At 44.1% G+C, this 18,306-nt stretch overlaps 1 protein-coding gene across 2 annotated transcripts in view; it reads right to left on the reverse strand.

The window, feature by feature from the left end:
• The window catches only part of IRS1 (insulin receptor substrate 1), a 78,949-nt gene extending 69,703 nt beyond the window's left edge, over positions 1-9,246 (reverse strand). The window contains exon 1 of one of the 2 annotated variants that reach the window (XR_009764071.1): positions 4,094-9,246. Coding sequence is in view for 1 of the 2 variants with exons in the window: in XM_061636820.1 (XP_061492804.1) it covers positions 4,116-7,703 (3,588 nt within the window). In the remaining variant the exon portion in view is untranslated. The remainder of the gene's footprint in view (positions 1-4,093) is intronic. The other variant, XM_061636820.1, reaches the window with a different exon arrangement.
• Positions 9,247-18,306: the final 9,060 nt, after the last annotated feature.

Genomic DNA, 18,306 nt, shown 5'->3' on the forward strand with positions numbered 1-18,306 from the left:
GATCCCTCTTGAAAAAACACAAACAAGTTTGTTGGTTTGTTTCACTTTTAGCAGGAACAGGATTGCTACAGGCTGTGGAAATCATTCCGTCTCTCAGTTATTGTTTTCTTCCCTTCTCTCAGAGACTTATGACCGTTTACACTGACCCTGCCCACCACTGGGATGTGGCCCTAAGAGAGTTTCTGTTAAGGGAATGTGGCCCTTGACAGAAAAAAGGGGGGGGGTTCCCACCCCTGGACAGAGAATACACTGCAGAGTGCAGAGCCAAGAAATCTATAAAATTCACACGCACAACTTCAGTGATTCAAGATATTCCGGTGTGTGTGTATGTGCAGGGAACAGTGGTATGTGCTCCTGTGGTTAAAACATGTGTGAACACTGAACAAATAAAGCACAACTGCCCAAATAACCCCTACAGAGCTACCTAATGCTGCTTGTGTATCTTTGAATACAGTCTTAAGAGCAGACATGTACCCCATTCCACCTAAATAAAGTTGTAATGGAGGCCAAAACATCTCCCTAGTCAATAATCTGAAACAGACCAATAACAGCCTTTATTGCTTGGGTCAATGAAACTATACTGATAACAATTCCATTCCCAACAAAACAGTACTGTCAGTTTGAATGCTGTTTTTTGCCTATGCCTGAATGAGATATGAACACATAAATGACTTCAGCTATGAACCAAACTAAAAATTACCAGATATAAAAAACTGGAGGATGCAAACTTTACAGGTTGCAGCAGACTGACATGGGTATATGCCCCAAACAAGAACATGCATAATATTCACTGCCAGTATCTTAGTGGTTCTCAAATTGCACACAAACAAAATGGCAGCAAAATAGCCCCACTCATAAAGCAGCAGAAGAGCATTAACAGACAGTTACTCTCAACTTTAAGACATCTTAAGAATTGTTTATGTTTAGCCAAGAAGACCAGGGAGAACTGCAATCGTATGTGAGAAAGAATTGGGCTCTACAAGATTTAATTTCCTCACCTCTTCTCTAAAAAATGTAAAAACAAACCCACCCACCCCTCAATGATGGTTCAGTTAGCTGAAGCAGCACATATGCCCTCTTTGGAGGAAATATTACATCTACATTTCATTATATACTTTTATTGGTATTTTACTTGATCTTCTTACAATGATCTCTATAACAGTGAGAGACCCACAGTCACTAGTTCACAGATAGCACCTTAGAAAAGCACAACTGATTTGTGGTTTTTTTTTAATAATAATAAAAGCACTAGTCCAACACAACAATGGTTTCAGTTAGACCATCAAGGAATAGAACATGAACATGTCCATACTGGTAATAGCCAAGCAAGCCACTCACAATCTAGTTTTGCATGAGCAATTGTGTTACTTTGTAACTGTTCTCAGGATCTGATGGTGACACTATGAAGGAACAATTATGGACGAAAGGAAATAAAAGGATTGTAAAGCAAAAATTAATTAATTGCTTATATACATTCTGCAGCAACAACACTATGACCTCTCAGTACTGCAGTGGCGGGGGACATTATCTGGGGAAAATCATTAAGAACAGAAACAAACTGCACTCTAGAGAGTGGTGTCTTGAAGATTATTTAGAGTTTAGACTATATTTTGAATGGATAGCAGAAGAATGAGCCTACCGTAACAATTCATGGTTATGTCAGACATATTGTGACTACAACTAATGTGGCTATCAGGACTGTATCCATGAAAAATGTTGTTTTCATTATAAGAAGCTCTTGCAAGAGGATCCACAAATCTCTACTATTTGTACTTCTCTCCTTGAAATGTAAGGCCAGTATGAGGTTGTGGTTAGTGTTGAAACAGGACATGGGACACCCAAGTTTCAAATCCCCACTCAGCCATGAAGCTCACTTGGTGACCTTGGGCCAGTCTCTGTCTTTCAGCCTAACCTACCACACAGGGTTACTGTGCAGATAAAATAGGGCGTAGAACATGTACAGCATCTCAAGCTCCTTGTAGAAATGGTGGATATAAATGTAATAAATAAACAGATAGATTAATAAATAAAAATAACCATTTTAAAACTGGACTGGTACACAAAGGAGAAGCAACAGGACTTAATATTCCACTTTCAACTACATAGTTGAAAGCAGTAATAAGGGGTTTGCTTTGTTTTGTGTGTGTTTTTGATAGTGAAGAATGTTTGTTTATTCAGGGTATTCACTGGTTTCATTTTCAATTCTCACATATTCAACTACAGGAAAGCCACCTCCGAGTTTTATAAGGGCCTTTATCACTCCCCTCTCTCAGCACTGTCAGTACTTGCACCCAGCAAACAAGTAATTAAAACACAACACAGAACAGAAGACGTGTTTGTTATGACATTTTAAGATCAAAAAGCATACTGCTGAATTTGCCTCCATCTGTGCCAGTGTAAACATTTTCTATGTCTCACCAAAGATTACCATGGATAAGGCAGTAGTGGGAAGAGGTCAACTCAGATCAGGAGGACTGTGATAATTCAAAGCTTAGAGCAGAGTCATAACTGTGCAGAACATCAACATTTTAACAAGAGTAACTGGTGGAAGAAACACTTTGTAAGAGTGGCAACCATATTCATAACAGTAGTACATACGCTTCAGAAAAACTAGTGGTGAGAAAGCAACTCATTATTGTATTATGTTTTGTTGTGAGGACCCATGGGAGCATAAATTACTTCGCTTATCACCTTAATCTTAATGCAGCAAGTTTGTGGAAATTCTGCCTACTTTACTATTTCAGAACTGCTCATTCATCCACTTTTGCTCCATGCAATTAAATAGCAGGAAAGCTTTGTTAATGGCATCAAGTAAACTCACATGTATACTACTAAGTTAGTCTGTCTTTTGTTTCATGTACACAATGTTTTGCAAACATCATCCAATTAATCTCTATAGCAACCCTTCTGAGGTAAGTTTTACTACACATATTTTATACATAGGAAAATTTGCCCAGGGCCACAAAACTTGTCACTGGCTCATTCAGGATTAGACTGCAGAGGTTTTCAATTCCAATTTCCATGTCCTAAGTATAAGACCACACCTTCTTTCTCATATACAGCATACACGCTTGCGGAGGCACGCACACACACACACTTCATTTATTTTACTCTTTATTTTTCTCAAGGTTAAACAAGTAGAACAGCAGAGCATTCACAAATACACGTCTGAGTCTCAGCCAAAAGTAGATTAGGGGATTTCATAGAGAAAACTAATATTGTATTTATTATTATTATTATTATTATTATTATTATTATTATTATTATTATTATTATTAAAAAGGCTTAGCCAGAAAATAGTTACAGCCTCCCACTTAAAAGATTATGTTTTGGGGTGCTGGATTATATGTGATATCGTTTCTAAAGGAACAGTTAAATTACAAAAACAAACAAAACCCATTTAAAGTCCCACTATCAGGACGTTTTTGCAGTAATTTTCCCCCTTTGTGTGACTTCCTCTATTTCCAGATCAAATGCTACTAAAAGGGATATTACATAGCAAAACATGAAGCAAGACAGATTTATTTATTTATACACATTTTCTCTCTAATTACCAGGCTTCAAAACAACCACAGCCTGAGATTTCATCTTATGTTTGTTCTGTAGTAATGGTGACTTCCCCTTTCCTATTAACAATCTTTTCATAGGACTTTGTTTCCGTGGACTACGTTTATATTACGTTGGTAAACAGCTATTACAACAAACCTAACCCTCCTTTACCAGAATGGGATTTGTGTACCCTGACGATCCGCCCCTATAACAGATTTATTCTAGATGTAACTAAGCAATAAGCTGAGAATCTACCCCAGACACACACGTGACCAGGGGTGAAAGAGGGAAGTAGGACTAAATGCAATGCATGAATACATGTAAATAATAGAACAGACGGACCTATAACAGTCCAAACTAACTAGCAAAATGTGACCTACCCATACTCAAACTGAGAACATGTTCATTAAGTGCTTACAGAGGAATCAATTTAAGACATCCTTTGTAATGATCCAAAATAGTTTCCCCTCCCCGACACGTCACCCCCCCCCATCTGATCCCCTCCCAATCCTATGAAGCAATTGGTATCTTATAGCATGCTCACCTTGTCTCTGGCTCTCGCCCAGCTACTGGATGTCCTCCCGCTTGTGGAAGCTGATGCTGGCATATGCACTTAATTCATCACTCAAGTGGCTACTCCCACAAGGCTGATTAGGAGATTTCTGTGGCTGCTGCTGCTGCGTTGGCTGCTTGACCCCTAGCAGAGAAGTACTCTCCTGAGGGTGAGGGTGGTGATGTTGGTGGCGATTAAAATCCTTCACCAAGTCCAGGTCGATGTAATTGAGCCCATTCTCAACACCTCCCCCAGTCCCACCAGCAGCCTGCTCCCTCCTGATTGCCATGCCAAGGGCAGAGAAGGTCCCCAGCTCCCCAGACGTAGGCTTGAGCCAGACATTTTCAAAGGAGGCTGAGCTATGGCGCTTTGCATCCTCAGGACCTCCTCCTGGTCCATGGGGTGGTGCTGAGGCACCGAGGCCACCACTAGGGGTGGTGGAGGAAGCAAACGTCTCAGAGCTGTGACGACGACGGCCTCCCTGTGGGTCAGCGCGGATCACTTTGGCACTCTGGCTGCTGCGGCTAGGGCTGACGTGTGTAAAGGCGCTGCTCATCCCTGGGGCCCCCATCATGGACGAGGAACAGGAGTGGGGCAAGATCACAGGCAGCTCACCTGGCTGAGTCTGGGGATGTGGGGAAGGAAGCGCCACAGATGGCAAGCTTTTCTCAGGCCTACCATGGCCCATCCTCATGTTGGCATAGCTGAGCAGAAGAGCTGGAGGGGAAGGTGAGCGGGTGTGGGCACAGCCTACATACTGCCCCCCATTGTCCAGCTGCATGCTCATATAGTCACGGCCACCAGTGGGGCCTGCCCCAGCCTGGCGTGGTTGCATGGATGCCAAGCTGGCTGGGCAGGCAGCCCCCCAATCCATATTCATATACTCCTCTAAACTGGAGCCAGTGTCTCCATGGGGCAAAGGTGATGGGAAGGCTGGTTGCTTGAATTCAATGTTCACATACTCACCAGGGCTTTTGGGCTCTGGGACCTGTTCCCGAGTGCGAGGCAAAGTGCTGGCCTTTGGGCCATCCAAGGACAGGCGGGTAGGTCTGGCCAGACGGCTCTTGGTCCGCGCAGCCATATCCACAGTACAAGGAGGAGCAGGCTGCAATGGCTGTGTTTGAGTGGGAAGAGAATAACCCCCACCCTCCTGTCCCGCAGGGCCACCAAGGCTATCACTACTCGTGGAGGAGGAGGAGTCCTCAGCAGCAGCATAAAGCAAGTGACCAGAGCTGAAGGACATGCGCATCTGGGGATTTCCCTCTTCACCTGTCCTGCGTGGCATATGTTTGAAGGAACGTGGCAGAGAGAAGTAGGAGTAGATGGGTTTGTGATGGGACTGGTTGGGGTCCTGCATGGATGGCTCTTCTGGACCTGGAGGACCTGAGCTGGTGAAGTAGCAATCTGGAGGGGTGCTAGTAGCAGAGCCACTGGCTGGAGACATGTTGATGTAATCGCTCCCACCACTTGGCAGCTTTCCTTCATTACTCTCCACTGACAGCTTGGGGTGGTGGCTAGCCCCATTCATCCATAGCTTGCTGTAGCCAGCAGAACCACTGTCTGGAGAGCAACTGCCACTGGGGGACATCATCATATAGCCATTGGAGTCCACCATGGCCTGTACATGACGACCTCCTCTCCCAGGGTTGATTATCTGCTGTGGGGCAGACACACTCTTAGGACTCATTGGCATATAATCACCACCTTTGGGGGTATTACCACCATTGGGAACAGGGGCCACTCCTGGCAACATTGGCATGTACCCATCATCAGTGCGTGGGGCAGAGTTGGTCCGGTGGTGGTTGCCCTCCCCCTGATGCATCTCTAGATGCTCCTCGGGGTAAGAATGGGTTGGTACAAATGCAGAATGTCGATAAGAGGAGAGCCTGCTGTTGCCACAGGAATACGAGGGGAGCATCTCAGTATATTCCTCAATGGAGGCTACCGAGGACTGCGAGGGAGTCTTCTGGTGGGAGATGGTAGGGGAGGTACCAGCTGAATGAGTCCGCTTCCTGAATCCTTTCTCCAGCTCACCCACATCCTCACCACCAAGACGGGAGCAACATGGGGCACCAGGGCAGCGTGTTTGCTGCTGAGGATGGCAAGTGCGGGGGTTGAAATGGCCATTAGGAGCAGTGATGCTGCAACAAGATGAGGCAGCCTTTCCCCCCATGCATATGTAGTTGCTCAGCTCCTCATCTCCCCGGGCAGGCGGGGTGTGTCCCAGGGAATCAGGGGTAACGCTGCGGAAGGAGCTGCAGAAGTCACAGGGGCTGGATCCATACTCGTCAGACGAGATGAAGCCCCCATCACTGGGGGAGCCAGAGACCGAAGCACTGGACCGACGCGGGAAGAGGCAGTCTGAGGTGGAGCCGTGGCCACTGGTGCTGCTGGATGACAAGCTGACCGGGCTCGTGGCAGAAGGGGAGCAGCGTGAGGAAGGCATTGGGATGGAGCGGCTGTGGTTGAGAGGGGGGTGAAGCCTAGAGCTGCCACGGTGCCTGTGTGAGTGGGTCCGATTGGCACTTGGGCTAACTGGACTTCCATCCACCGAAGCTGGCCTCGACATAGTGCCTTCTCCATCACTGGAGGCTCTGACACGGAAAGAGTTGGGCTTGCCCCCAGTCCCTCCTCCACCTCCCACCCCACTGCCAGCAGGAGAGGTAGCTGTCACACTTTCAGTTCTGGACCTACGGCTGAGCCCCACCTGGCTGGGAGGGGGGTTGTTTATGTGATGCCTGCTGCGGAGAGGCACAGATATGGGATTGGAGCAATTGGAAGAGGATTGGCTTTTGCTACGGGGCCGAAATTCCTCACTCATGGCCCGCATAGCCTCCAAGATGGTCTCGTGCATGTTCTGCGCTACTACCGAGTCATCTACCTGCATCCAGAACTCACCTGGTCCGGTGACAGCAGAACGCCCCACCTCGATAAAAAAAAAGTTCTCTGAGTGGCCACACCTCCGGATGTTAAGCAGCTGCAACACCACAGCTGCTGCATCAGAGTTCAGCTTGACAAAACTGATGGTCTTATTGGTCAGGCACAGGCGGTAGATGCCAATCAGATTCTTAGTCTGACCCAGACCCTTGGGTTTCAAAATCACTTGCCAAACTTCTTTGAAAGCCGGGCCAGGAGCCATATCACCATAGGTATCTTCCCCTGCCTCTCCCATCCCAACACTCCCACCACCCATCGTGACATCCCCATGGTGGTGGTGATGGTGGTGGTGGTGCTGCTGATGGCTCTTGGCCCGGTTGTGCAGTTGTAGCAGCGCCTGGTACCAGCTTTCTTGCTCAGGCTCACTGTCAGCAGCAATGGCAAAGTGCTCATCCTTAGTGTAGAGTGCCACAAGATACTTATTTTTGGAGTCTGCCCTCTTGTTGATGTTGAAGCAGCTCTCTAGTGGGATAGAGCGCTTTGGAGCCCCTGACTTGTGCCTCCATTTCTTTTCATTCTCATAGTACTCCAGCCGGGCGGGTCCCGACTCGCTGGCTGCCCTCAGCACGAAGAAGCGCTTGTGCATGCTCTTGGGTTTGCGCAAGTAACCCACCTTTCTGACATCTGAGAAGAAGCCCTCATTATTATCTGTGGGACTCGCCATGCCGAAAGGACAGAGGTGGCAGAGCAGCTCCTACTGTAAGGGGCAGCTTCCAAAACAGCAGAGTGAGGCGAGGGAGAAAAAAGAATGAACGCAGCAGCCCAAAGTACAATTCATGCAGCAGCAATCAAAAACAAAAATCCCAGCAAAATAGCACTCCCCCCCCTTTTCCAAAAACGGGATAGGACAGCAGCAGGCAACCAACAGCTGTTCAGTGACCAGAGCTTTCTTCCAGCTCCAGAAGCCGAGATTGAGTTGCTGTTTTTATTCCCAAATCACCCTTCGCAGGAGAAACGTGGCTTTCAAAAGTCCAGTGTAGAAAAGCCTCCTCCAGCCGCCACCGGGAAAGGGGAGAAGTGCATAATTTCATCCGTACGGGGTGGAAATCCCTCTAGCGACGGGAGCTGGATGGGGTTCCCCCGTCGCTTCTCTCCCAAACAAACAGCCCCCTCCCCTTCTCAAGTTACCCCTCAGCAAGAAGCAAATTTCAGTTGCCGATTAAATATCCTCTCGGGAGGGAAGGGCGCAGGGGGGGTGAGGGGGGGAAGAGAAGATTTGTGTTGCAAAAAAAAGGGTAAGAAAAAAAGTCTCAGTCGAACACAGGCAACGCTTTTTCAAAAAATAATCATTCCTAAGAATCAAGCCAGTCAGTCAAAACACCACACAAGCCACCATGTATTCTTCCCCGCCAAAAAAAAAAAGTCAGTCAAAATATCCTTCGCGGGAGGGGAAGAGGGAGGCGCGGGAAGAATCCAAACAAAACAAATATCCCCAAATCAGCGCTGAGATTTCAGCTTCTTCAGCTTGTGCAGCAGGAGGAGAAGGCTGGCGACCCCATTCAGTCCCATCTGGTTAGGAAGAGAAAGTGCCATTTCAACACAAAATGTAAGGAAGCGGCTGCAGCAGGGGCGAGAGTAGGGAAGGAGGTGAAGAACGCGAGGAGGGAAAGCTGCCCGAGTGGAGGAGGAGGAGCAGGAACATCCTCGCGGCGGCGACTGCGTCCACCTCCTCCTCCTCTTCTTCATTCCAGTCGGGAAAGTCTCGGAGGGCGCTCGCCGCAGGAGCAACGGTGGCGACGGCGGCAGGGAGCAGCAGGAACCCTTTCTTCCTGCACCGCTACGTCCTCTTCCTCCTCGCGCGCCCCAGAACGAAGGAGGCGAGGGAAAAACACGCAGCCGCTCGCTGTCTCTCTTCTTGGGCTGCTGGCGGCGGCTGCTGTAGGTGCAGCCCCGCAGACTTTTCTGAAGAGCCCCAAACCAAAACAAGCGGCTGCGTCTCTGTTTATGAGTCCAGCCCCCTCCAGCCGCCGCCGCTCCGTCTCACTCGTAGGAGAAAAACACGTGATGGCGCCAGTGCGCGGACCATCCCCATCTCCAGCCCCAGCAGCAACGGCGGCGAGAAGGCGAAAAAACACTCCAGCACTCTAACTCGGTGGCGCAACATTCCAGTCCGCCCTTTCCCTGCCGGTATGCCGCGGCTTTCATTCACCAACGCAGAGAGCGCGCTTACCTTTGGGCGCCGATCCGTTCGGAGCCTCAGGGGGGTCGCTATCCTATTGGAGCGCCTGCCTGTCCTTCAAACCATCTAAAGTCTGTGGAAAGCCAGACGGGGAGGGACCCAGGCTTGGTTGAGAAACACGGCGTAGTAGTTTGGTTTGTGTTTGTGTGTGTGTGTGTGTGTGTAAAAGACAGAGGGAGGGAATGAGTAGACGCCATGCAGTGGCATGTTATTTATGAACAAGGGGGTTGCAAATCTCGCTTTGCCATGCTGCCGCTGTGATTTAAGCAGGGGCGGCTAGAGTGCAGTTCCTCTTTTTCTGGCCCTCATCCTTTTTAAAATTTGTAGTCTTTAAAAAAGAAAGTCACCATGTAGTGGTGTACAAAATATTTAATATTTCTTTAGTCATCATCTATTGCTTCTTTTCTTCCCCTTTCCTGTTCTTAACATACTATGCAGGTTACAAGCTTAAATCTTACCTGGAATAAGTCCTACTGAATTCAGTATAACTTAATTTACAATACATCAGGGATGGAGAACCTGTGGCCCTCTAGGTGTTGTGGACTATAACTCCCATCATCCCTGACCATTGCCCATGCTAGCAGGGGCTGATGGGAGCTGTAATTCAGCAATGTCGGAAGGGCCACAGGTTCCCTATCCTTGATGCTTAGGGTGGAGCTCCCAAGTGGTTTTCCTGAGGAGAAAACAGCTAGAAAATATGGGCTTAACAAAGGGATTGGGTAAAATATTAATAAGCAAGAAGTATTAGTGCCCTACCTTTGGGGCCACACATAGTAAAACTAAAATAACCCAACAAGTGACACAGAAATTCATGCCACATTTTTTTATTTGAGCAGGGGTTGGACTTGATGGCCTTATAGGACCCTTCCAACTCTACTATTCTATGATTATTCTATGATTCTCATTCTGCCACAAAATGGTGGTGATGCCCATTCCTTTAAATAGCTAAAAGGGAATGGGACAAACCTATGGAGGACCTAGGTCTATCCGTAAGTAAGTTCAAAGGCAGTATGCACTGCTTTTTAATGCAAAAACAGTATATGGTCACGACATCTCAAAAGGGATGTTGTAGAGCTGGAAAGAGATGCAGGAAAGGGCAATCAAAATTATCAAGGGCTTAAAAAAACAAACCCTTTCCCTTAGGAGGAAAGCTCACAGTGTTTGGGTCTTTTTAGTTTGGGGAAAAAAGGTGATAGGCGTGTATAAAATTATACATAGTGTAGGGAAAGTGGCTAGGGATGAGTTTTCTCCTCAATACCAGAACTCAGGGTCATCCAACAAAGCTCAGTGGTGTGAAATTCATTACAGACAAAAGGAAGCACTTCTTCACACATTATATAATAAAACAGGAGAATGGTAATGGCTACCAATGCAGACATATTTACAAGGGGATTAGACAAATTTATGGAGGATAAGATTATCAATGGCTACTAGTCATCAAGGGTTTTTTTGTAGTGTGCAGTTGGACACAAAATGAGGAGTTAGAAACATGTTTGTGTAATTGAAAAGCTGTCAATGTGCAGTTAGAAAAATGGGGGGCAGTAGACATGTTAAGTGTGTGTGTTTATGAAGCACTTAAAGGATAGGCAATGTCAGGGACAGTGTATACACAAGTTATACAAGGGTAGAATGCGCTCATATTCCATTCTTAAAACAAACTGTCCAAACCGTATTGAAATACCTTCTACTTTGGGGCTGGAACCTTCTCTGCTTCGCCTTCATTTTTGGGCAGGTAATGGTTTGTCACATCCTTATAAATACCCTTAAAGTACTTCCTTTTTTGTGTGTGCGTGTTAGTTACTGAAGTAAGATTCATAAATGAATCACCGCTACGGAGTAGATAAGAACTATTGGGTCCTATGCAGAAACCACTACTGATACAAGGAGCAAAGCACACTTTGTGTTTGTTGAGCTTTTTTATTACTATTATTAGTATGGAGTTCTGATGGAGAATGCGGTTTGAAAAACCCTGCTAATCATGATGGCTGTATACTGCCTCCAGAATTAGGCAAGCTACACAACAACAGCAGTAGAGCGCTCTGATGCTCATGTCCTGCCTCTGGTTTTCTCATAGGTATCTGGTTGACTGCTGTAGGAAACAGGATGCTGAACTAGATACTGACCTTTGATCTGATCAAGCAGGCTTCTTATTATGTTCTTATGGGTTATATGATTGTGATGAGTATGTGAAGAAGTACCATCTAATTCTAACAGAGTCCTCCAAATTCTATTAACCTGGAAATTACTGAAAGGACTGAGCAGGGATATGAATATGCAAGCTTTTAGGATGCCCAGTCCTTGTTCTTGCTGTTGTCATTGTTTAAGGATTTATGAAGCCTTCCAAGTATTACAGGATGAACATGAAACCAATGAACACCTTTTCTCTTATAAGGTTTTAATATTCCTATACTCTTGAGTCACATGCACCCTACAATTAAAGTAGGGTTTTGGTGATAATACTGGTATCATTACCAATGTGTCACATGGATGAATGCAGTAGTCTGAGCCCAGCATTTTATTGCATGTTTCAAGTAAACTGCAAATAAAGCTTGCTGTCATAGATAATTGTTTCTTAGAATTGCTTTAACAATGATAGACAGTGTATATACCTGTACATTTCTTAACCACAGCTACATTACCAAAGAAAGAGTACAGTGCTGAAGCCATTTAATACAGAGCCTCAGATTGCACTATTAAAAAATACAGAAACATAGCAAATCTTAAGCTATCCTCCTAAGCACACATACTTAGTAATAGTTTTATTTAAAAAAATTAATACAACTTGTTTCCAGGTAAATGACTTTTGTGATTGGGGTAATGGTGTCATACCCTAATCAAATATATACACTTTTTGTAATTAACTCCTCCAATCTGACTTAGAAAACCATAGAATTAAAAAGGAATTATTGCTGTTCTGCTAACTTTATATTTGCATATGACATATGCAGCTTACCCACATATTAATGTAGTCATTCCAGTTTTGTTGTTGTTATGTCCCTTCAAGTCGATTACAACTTATGGCGACCCTTTGAATCAGTGACCTCCAAGAGCATCTGTCATGAACTACCCTGTTCAGATCTTGTAAGTAAGGCCTGTGGCTTCCTTTATGGAATCAATCCATCTCTTGTTAGGCCTTCCTCTTTTTCTACTCCCTTCTGTTTTTCCCAGCATTATTGTCTTTTCTAGTGAACCATGTCTTCTCATTATGTGTCCAAAGTATGATAACCTCAGTTTCATCATTTTAGCTTCTAGTGACAGTTCTGGTTTAATTTGTTCTAACACCCAATTATTTGTCTTTTTCGCAGTCCATGGTATACGCAAAGCTCTCCTCCAGCACCACATTTCAAATGAGGTGATTTTTCTCTTATCTGCTTTTTTCACTGTCCAACTTTCACATCCATACATAGAGATCAGGAATACCGTGGTCTGAATGATCCTGTCTTTGGTGTTCAATGATTGTTGTTGTTATGTGCCTCCAAGTCGACTACGACTTATGGCGACCCTATGAATCAGCGACCTCCAAGAGCATCTATCATGAACCACCCTGTTCAGATCTTGTAAGGTCAGGTCTGTGGCTTCCTTTATGGAATCAATCCATCTCTTGTTTGGCCTTCCTCTTTTTCTACTTCCTTCTGTTTTTCCCAGCATTATTGTCTTTTCTAATGAATCATGTCTTCTCATTATGTGTCCAAAGTATGATAACCTCAGTTTCTTCATTTTAGCTTCTAGTGATAGTTCTGGTTTGATTTGTTCTAACACCCAATTATTTGTCTTTTTTGCCGTCCATGGTATCCGCAAAGCTCTTCTCCAACACCACATTTCAAATAAGTTGATTTTTCTCTTATCCGCTTTTTTCACTGTCCAACTTTCACATCCATACATAGAGATCGGAAATACCATGGTCTGAATGATCCTGACTTTAGTGTTCAGTGATACATCTTTATATTTGTGGACCTTTTCTAGTTCTCTCACAGCTGCCCTCCCCAGTCCTAGCCTTCTTCTGATTTCTTGACTATTGTCTCAATTTTGGTTAATGATTGTGCCAAGATATTGATAATCCTTGACAAGTTCAATATCCTCATTTTCAACTGTAAAGTTGCATAAATCTTCTGTTGTCATTACTTTAGTCTTTTTGACGTTCAGCTGTAGTCCTGCTTTTGTGCTTTCCTCTTTAAGTTTCATCAGCATTCGTTTCAAATCATTACTGGTTTCTGCTAGTAGTATGGCATCATTGGCATATCTTATTATTGATATTACTCCCTCCAATTTTCACACCTCCATCTTGGTCCAATCCCGCTTTCTGTATGATATGTTCTGCATACAGATTAAACAAACAATGATAAAATCTTCTCCCAGTCAAAGCAAACAAACAAAAGGAAAGCACACATAGAAAATTGTTTCCATAAACAAATGATTTTGTTGAAGGGAAACATATATAAAGGTATGTGTATCCTGTACTTTGTTGTCCTATCACAATAATGGCAATAGCCCTTTGCTGTCACTTCCTCGTAGGGGAGCAGAGCCATGGTGTTGTATAGTCTAGTGGTTAGAGTGCTGGCCTACAATCTGGGAGACTGGGATTCAAATCCCCATTTAGCCATAAAGCTCACTGTGTGGCCTTGGGCCAGTCACTGTCTCTTAGCCTAACCTACCTTACAGGGTTGTTGCAGAGGTAAATGGAAAGTGAGAGAACCATGCATGCCACCTTGAGGTGCTTTGAGGAAAGATGGGATATAATAATAATAATTAATAATAATAATCAGCATGGGTTCATTTTATACCATCAACAACACCTGATATTTTAAAGAAGGATAGCTTAAAGAAGAGGGAAAGGTCATAGGACTGATGTTATTATTGTGAGCCACTTTGAATATCAAGGCTGAAAAGCAGTTTATACATATTGTAAAATATAATATAACTTTAATTGTTAACTGGAGTTCCCTGTTAAGAACTACACACACGGATATAGGTATTTTTTTCTGCATTCTGTTGTTTTGTTAGCCATTCTTGTGGGATATCTGATTCTGAATTTAGAATATAATTTAAAATTTAAGCAATAATATGTAATAATCCATCTTTCAGACAAGCAAAGTCAAAGCCTTGAACATACTGTGTGATATTAGTCATGCACTGAATCCAGTGTATTTACTGAGATGCTTTGCATTGTAGCTTTAAACTTTACAATCTGATCCTAAGCATGTTACAATCTTAAACAAGTGTGTGTGTTATCTGATCTTAAGCATATTTACTTGAAAGTAAATTGGGGAAGGTATGTAGCTCAGTACAGATAAAGGACCTGCTGTGTAGACAGAAGGTCCCAGGTTTAATTCCTGCCATCTCCAAGTAGGGTTAGGAGAGACTCTTCTCTGATATCCTGCAGAGCCTCTGTTAACCACCTCTCTGCAATTCTATACTTACTTGTTCATTGGCAATAATTGGCGATCACTCGTGACTGAGTAAGATTGTCTTCCAAAATAAAGTTGTTAACAGCGGTCCGTAAGCGACTGTGGAGGCCAATCCTAGATCCACACAGCCTCCCACAGTGAGGACATAGGTTTCCAGATGGAAGATGGTTGCGATGAGGATTAGATGTGCCTTCCACTTGGCTCATTTGTCCCTTTCACTCTGTATTCGTGCTTCTTCAAAGTCCATAGCACCTTTGATAATAGCCAACCTCCATTTGGGATGCTCATGGGCAAAGACTTCCCAGTTCTTGATGCTCATGTTACATTTTTTAAGGTTTTTTTTAAGAACATCTTTAAACCTCTTTTGCTGTCCACCAATATTCTGTTTTCCATGCTTAAGTTGGGAGTAAAGTAGCTGCTTTGGAAGATGGTGATCAGGCATTCGAACAACATAGTCGGTCCAGCAAAATTGATGTTGGAGGATCATTGTTTCAACGCTGGTAGTCTTTGCTTTTTCCAATACGCTAACATTAGTCCGCCTATCTTCCCAAGTAATTTGCAGAATTTTCCAGAGGCAGCATTGGTAGAATTTTTCAAGCATTTGGGAGTGGTGTTTATAGGTGGTCCATGTTTCACAGGCGTACAGTAAGGTCGGTAGTACAATTGCTTTGTAAATAAGCATTTTGGTCTCCCTGCGAATATCCCGATCCTCGAACACTCTATGCTTCATTTGGGAGAATGCACCACTCACAGAGCTCAAACAATGTTGGATTTCAGCATCGATGTCAGCTTTTACAGAGTGGCTGCCAAGATAAGAAAAGTGTTCAACATTCTCCAGCGTCACACCATTAAGCTGGATTGATGGTGCTGCAGAGGGACTAGTTCACACCTGCTGATGAAGCACTTTGGTTTTTTTTATATTAAGTGAGAGGCCAAACTTTCCATCTGCTTCTGCAAAGACATTTAGGATAGTTTGAAGATTTTCCTCTGAATGTGCGGAGACCTCATTATCATTGGCATATTGAAGTTCTACAACAGAGGTTGTAATTACCTTACTTTTTGCTTTCAGCCTACTGAGATTAAAAAGCTTTCCATCTGTTCAATGTGTGATTTCCACACCAGTGGAAAGTTTCCCCTCAACAAGGTGAAGAATCATGGCAATGAAAATGAAAGGTTGGAACAATGATGCATCCCTGTTTTATGCCTGATCCTACTCTGAATTGATCGCTTTGAGAGCCATTGTTATCCAAAATTGTCGCCATCATGTTGTCATGGAGGAGTCACAAAATATTCACAAATTTATCAGTGCATCCAATTTTCAGAAGGATGGTCCAGACAGCAGTTTGGTTTACAGTATCAAAGGCCTTAGTCAGATCAATAAACGCTATATATAGAGGTCGGTTTTGCTCCTGGCATTTTTTTTGAAGCTGTCATGCAGTGAAGATCATGTCCACTATACCCCTGGAAGGGCAGAAACCATTTTGGGATTCAGGTAAGATGTCTTCTGAGATAGGTAGGAGGTGATTTGCGAAGATCCTTGCAATGATTTTACCTGCAGTAGCAAGAAAAGAGATACTTTGGTAGTTCCCATAATCTGTTCTATCACCCTTCTTTAAAAGAATGATAATTATGGCGTACCTAAAGTCTTCTGGGATCTCCTCCCTCATCTAGATCTTTTCAATGATCTTATGAAGCTGTGTAAGTTCAGGCCCACCTAAAGACTTCAGCAGGAATCCCATCAGGTCCACTTGCTTTGTTATTCTTCATTTGTTTGATGGCTTTACTGACTTCACCCAGATTTGGGGATACTGCAAGCTCATCTCTGGTTTGTTGTTGAGGAATTTGTGAGGACCTCACCAGCCACAATAGAGTTACAATTAAGGAGGTTGTGGTAATGCTCTTTCCAACTCAGTGCAATAGACTCTTTATCCTTATGAGGTTTAGTACCATCCTTTGAGCTTAAGGGATTCGTACCATGATTTGTTGGTCCATAGATGGCCTTTGTGGCATTAAAAAAGCCCTGTATATCATGGGAATCTGCAAAATGCTGGATTTCTTGAGCTTTCTTTGTCCACCAGGTGTTCTTAAGTTCTCTAGTTCTTTGTTGGACTTCAGCCTTTGCACTGGCATAGATTTTTTTCTTAGCAGTACAGTCAATGTCTTTCTGCCATATCCGGAAGGCCTTCCTTTTCTTGTTGATGATACATTCAATCTCAGTATCATTCTCATCAAACCAGTCCTGATGTTTCTTAGTTTGGTATCCAATAGTTTGTTCACATGCTGCGATAATGGAAGTCTTCAGTTTAATCCAGTGTTCCTCTATGTTTTCAGGGATTCCCATAGGTAGATGTTTCTTGAGAGTTGTTTGAAAGCAAGCTTACTTAATAGGATGTTGAAGGGCATGGATGTTCATTTTACGCCTTGATTTTCTTCCTTGGAGCCTACGTTGAGGAACAATATTAATGGCCATAGTGGATTGTGATGTTCCTATATTAATGTATATATGGTAAGTGTTGTTGTTTTAGAAGATACATGGTAAGTGGAGTGAAAGAGGGGGAGTGAATGGGCCGTAGAATGCGAGATGATTGGCTGAGTGTTTAAAATGGCTGAATGTATAAAAGGAAGAGTGAGAGTGGAATAGGGGGGGAGAAGAGAAAGAGTGGATTGCTTGGTGGGGTTTAGAGAGTTGTTTACCAGGAGGGAGGTGGAGTTCGGATTAGTATTGAGTAAAACCATATGCTTATGTGCCTTAAGAAGAAATCTTGTTAATCTTGTTAGCTTTGTTATCTGAAATAAATACTTAATTTGGTTTACCAAAGGCCTGATCCTTGGCTGGGGTTTCACAGACCAGAAGGGAGGGTAAGGTAATGACCAAGGCTGAAGGGGAACTGTAACAAATGGTGGCAGCGGTGAAGAGAATAACAATACCAGTATTCAGAGTCTCTGGGAATACTAGTATTGGGACGTTACTGGTGGTTGCCTAGCAGGGGGATCTGTTGAGATCTGTGCTAGAGCGGGGAGAGAAATCATAAGAGAGAGCGGTCCGGACTGGTGGAGTCCCTGGTGGTGCCTAGAGACAGGCAGTAACCACGAGCAGGTAGGAACCTGACAGGGAGAGCCAGGGAAGGACGCCTCACATGTGGTGTCAGTAGCGGTGGGATACGAACAACAGAGAATCCAGATACGAACCAAAGAGAGTCCCAAAGACACGTGGTGACAAAGGAGACTACGTCACAGGTGTTGGCTGTAGCAGTGAGATACGAATACTAGACAATCCCTAATAGTTGTGTGGCAAACAGAAATAACAAAACAAGATTTCTTGTGAGAGTGACTGGCAAAGAGTGTGTGGCAAAGAGTGAGTGAACTCAAACACCATGGCTGAATACATAAAAATGAAAAGAGAGGAGCTGGTGGAGAAGTGCATAACATTCAATTTACCTCATGAGGGTAAAGGGGTAGATGAATTGAGGGTAGCACTTATAGGATTTGCAACTGCCCAGCAAAAACAACCTGTCAGAGAAGAGACCCCAGAAGGATATTTAAGCAATCCCGCTTATATAGAGTACTTGAGAGAGAAGTTGAGGATGGAAGGTGCAGAGAAGGAAAAACAGAGAGAGTTGGAAGCTGAGAGATTGAGGATGGAGGCTGAGGAAAAAGACAAGCAGAGAGAGTTGGAAGCTGAG

This window comes from Rhineura floridana, chromosome 7 (genome assembly GCF_030035675.1).
Source record: "Rhineura floridana isolate rRhiFlo1 chromosome 7, rRhiFlo1.hap2, whole genome shotgun sequence".
In the NCBI taxonomy this organism is placed as follows: Eukaryota; Metazoa; Chordata; class Lepidosauria; order Squamata; family Rhineuridae; genus Rhineura; species Rhineura floridana.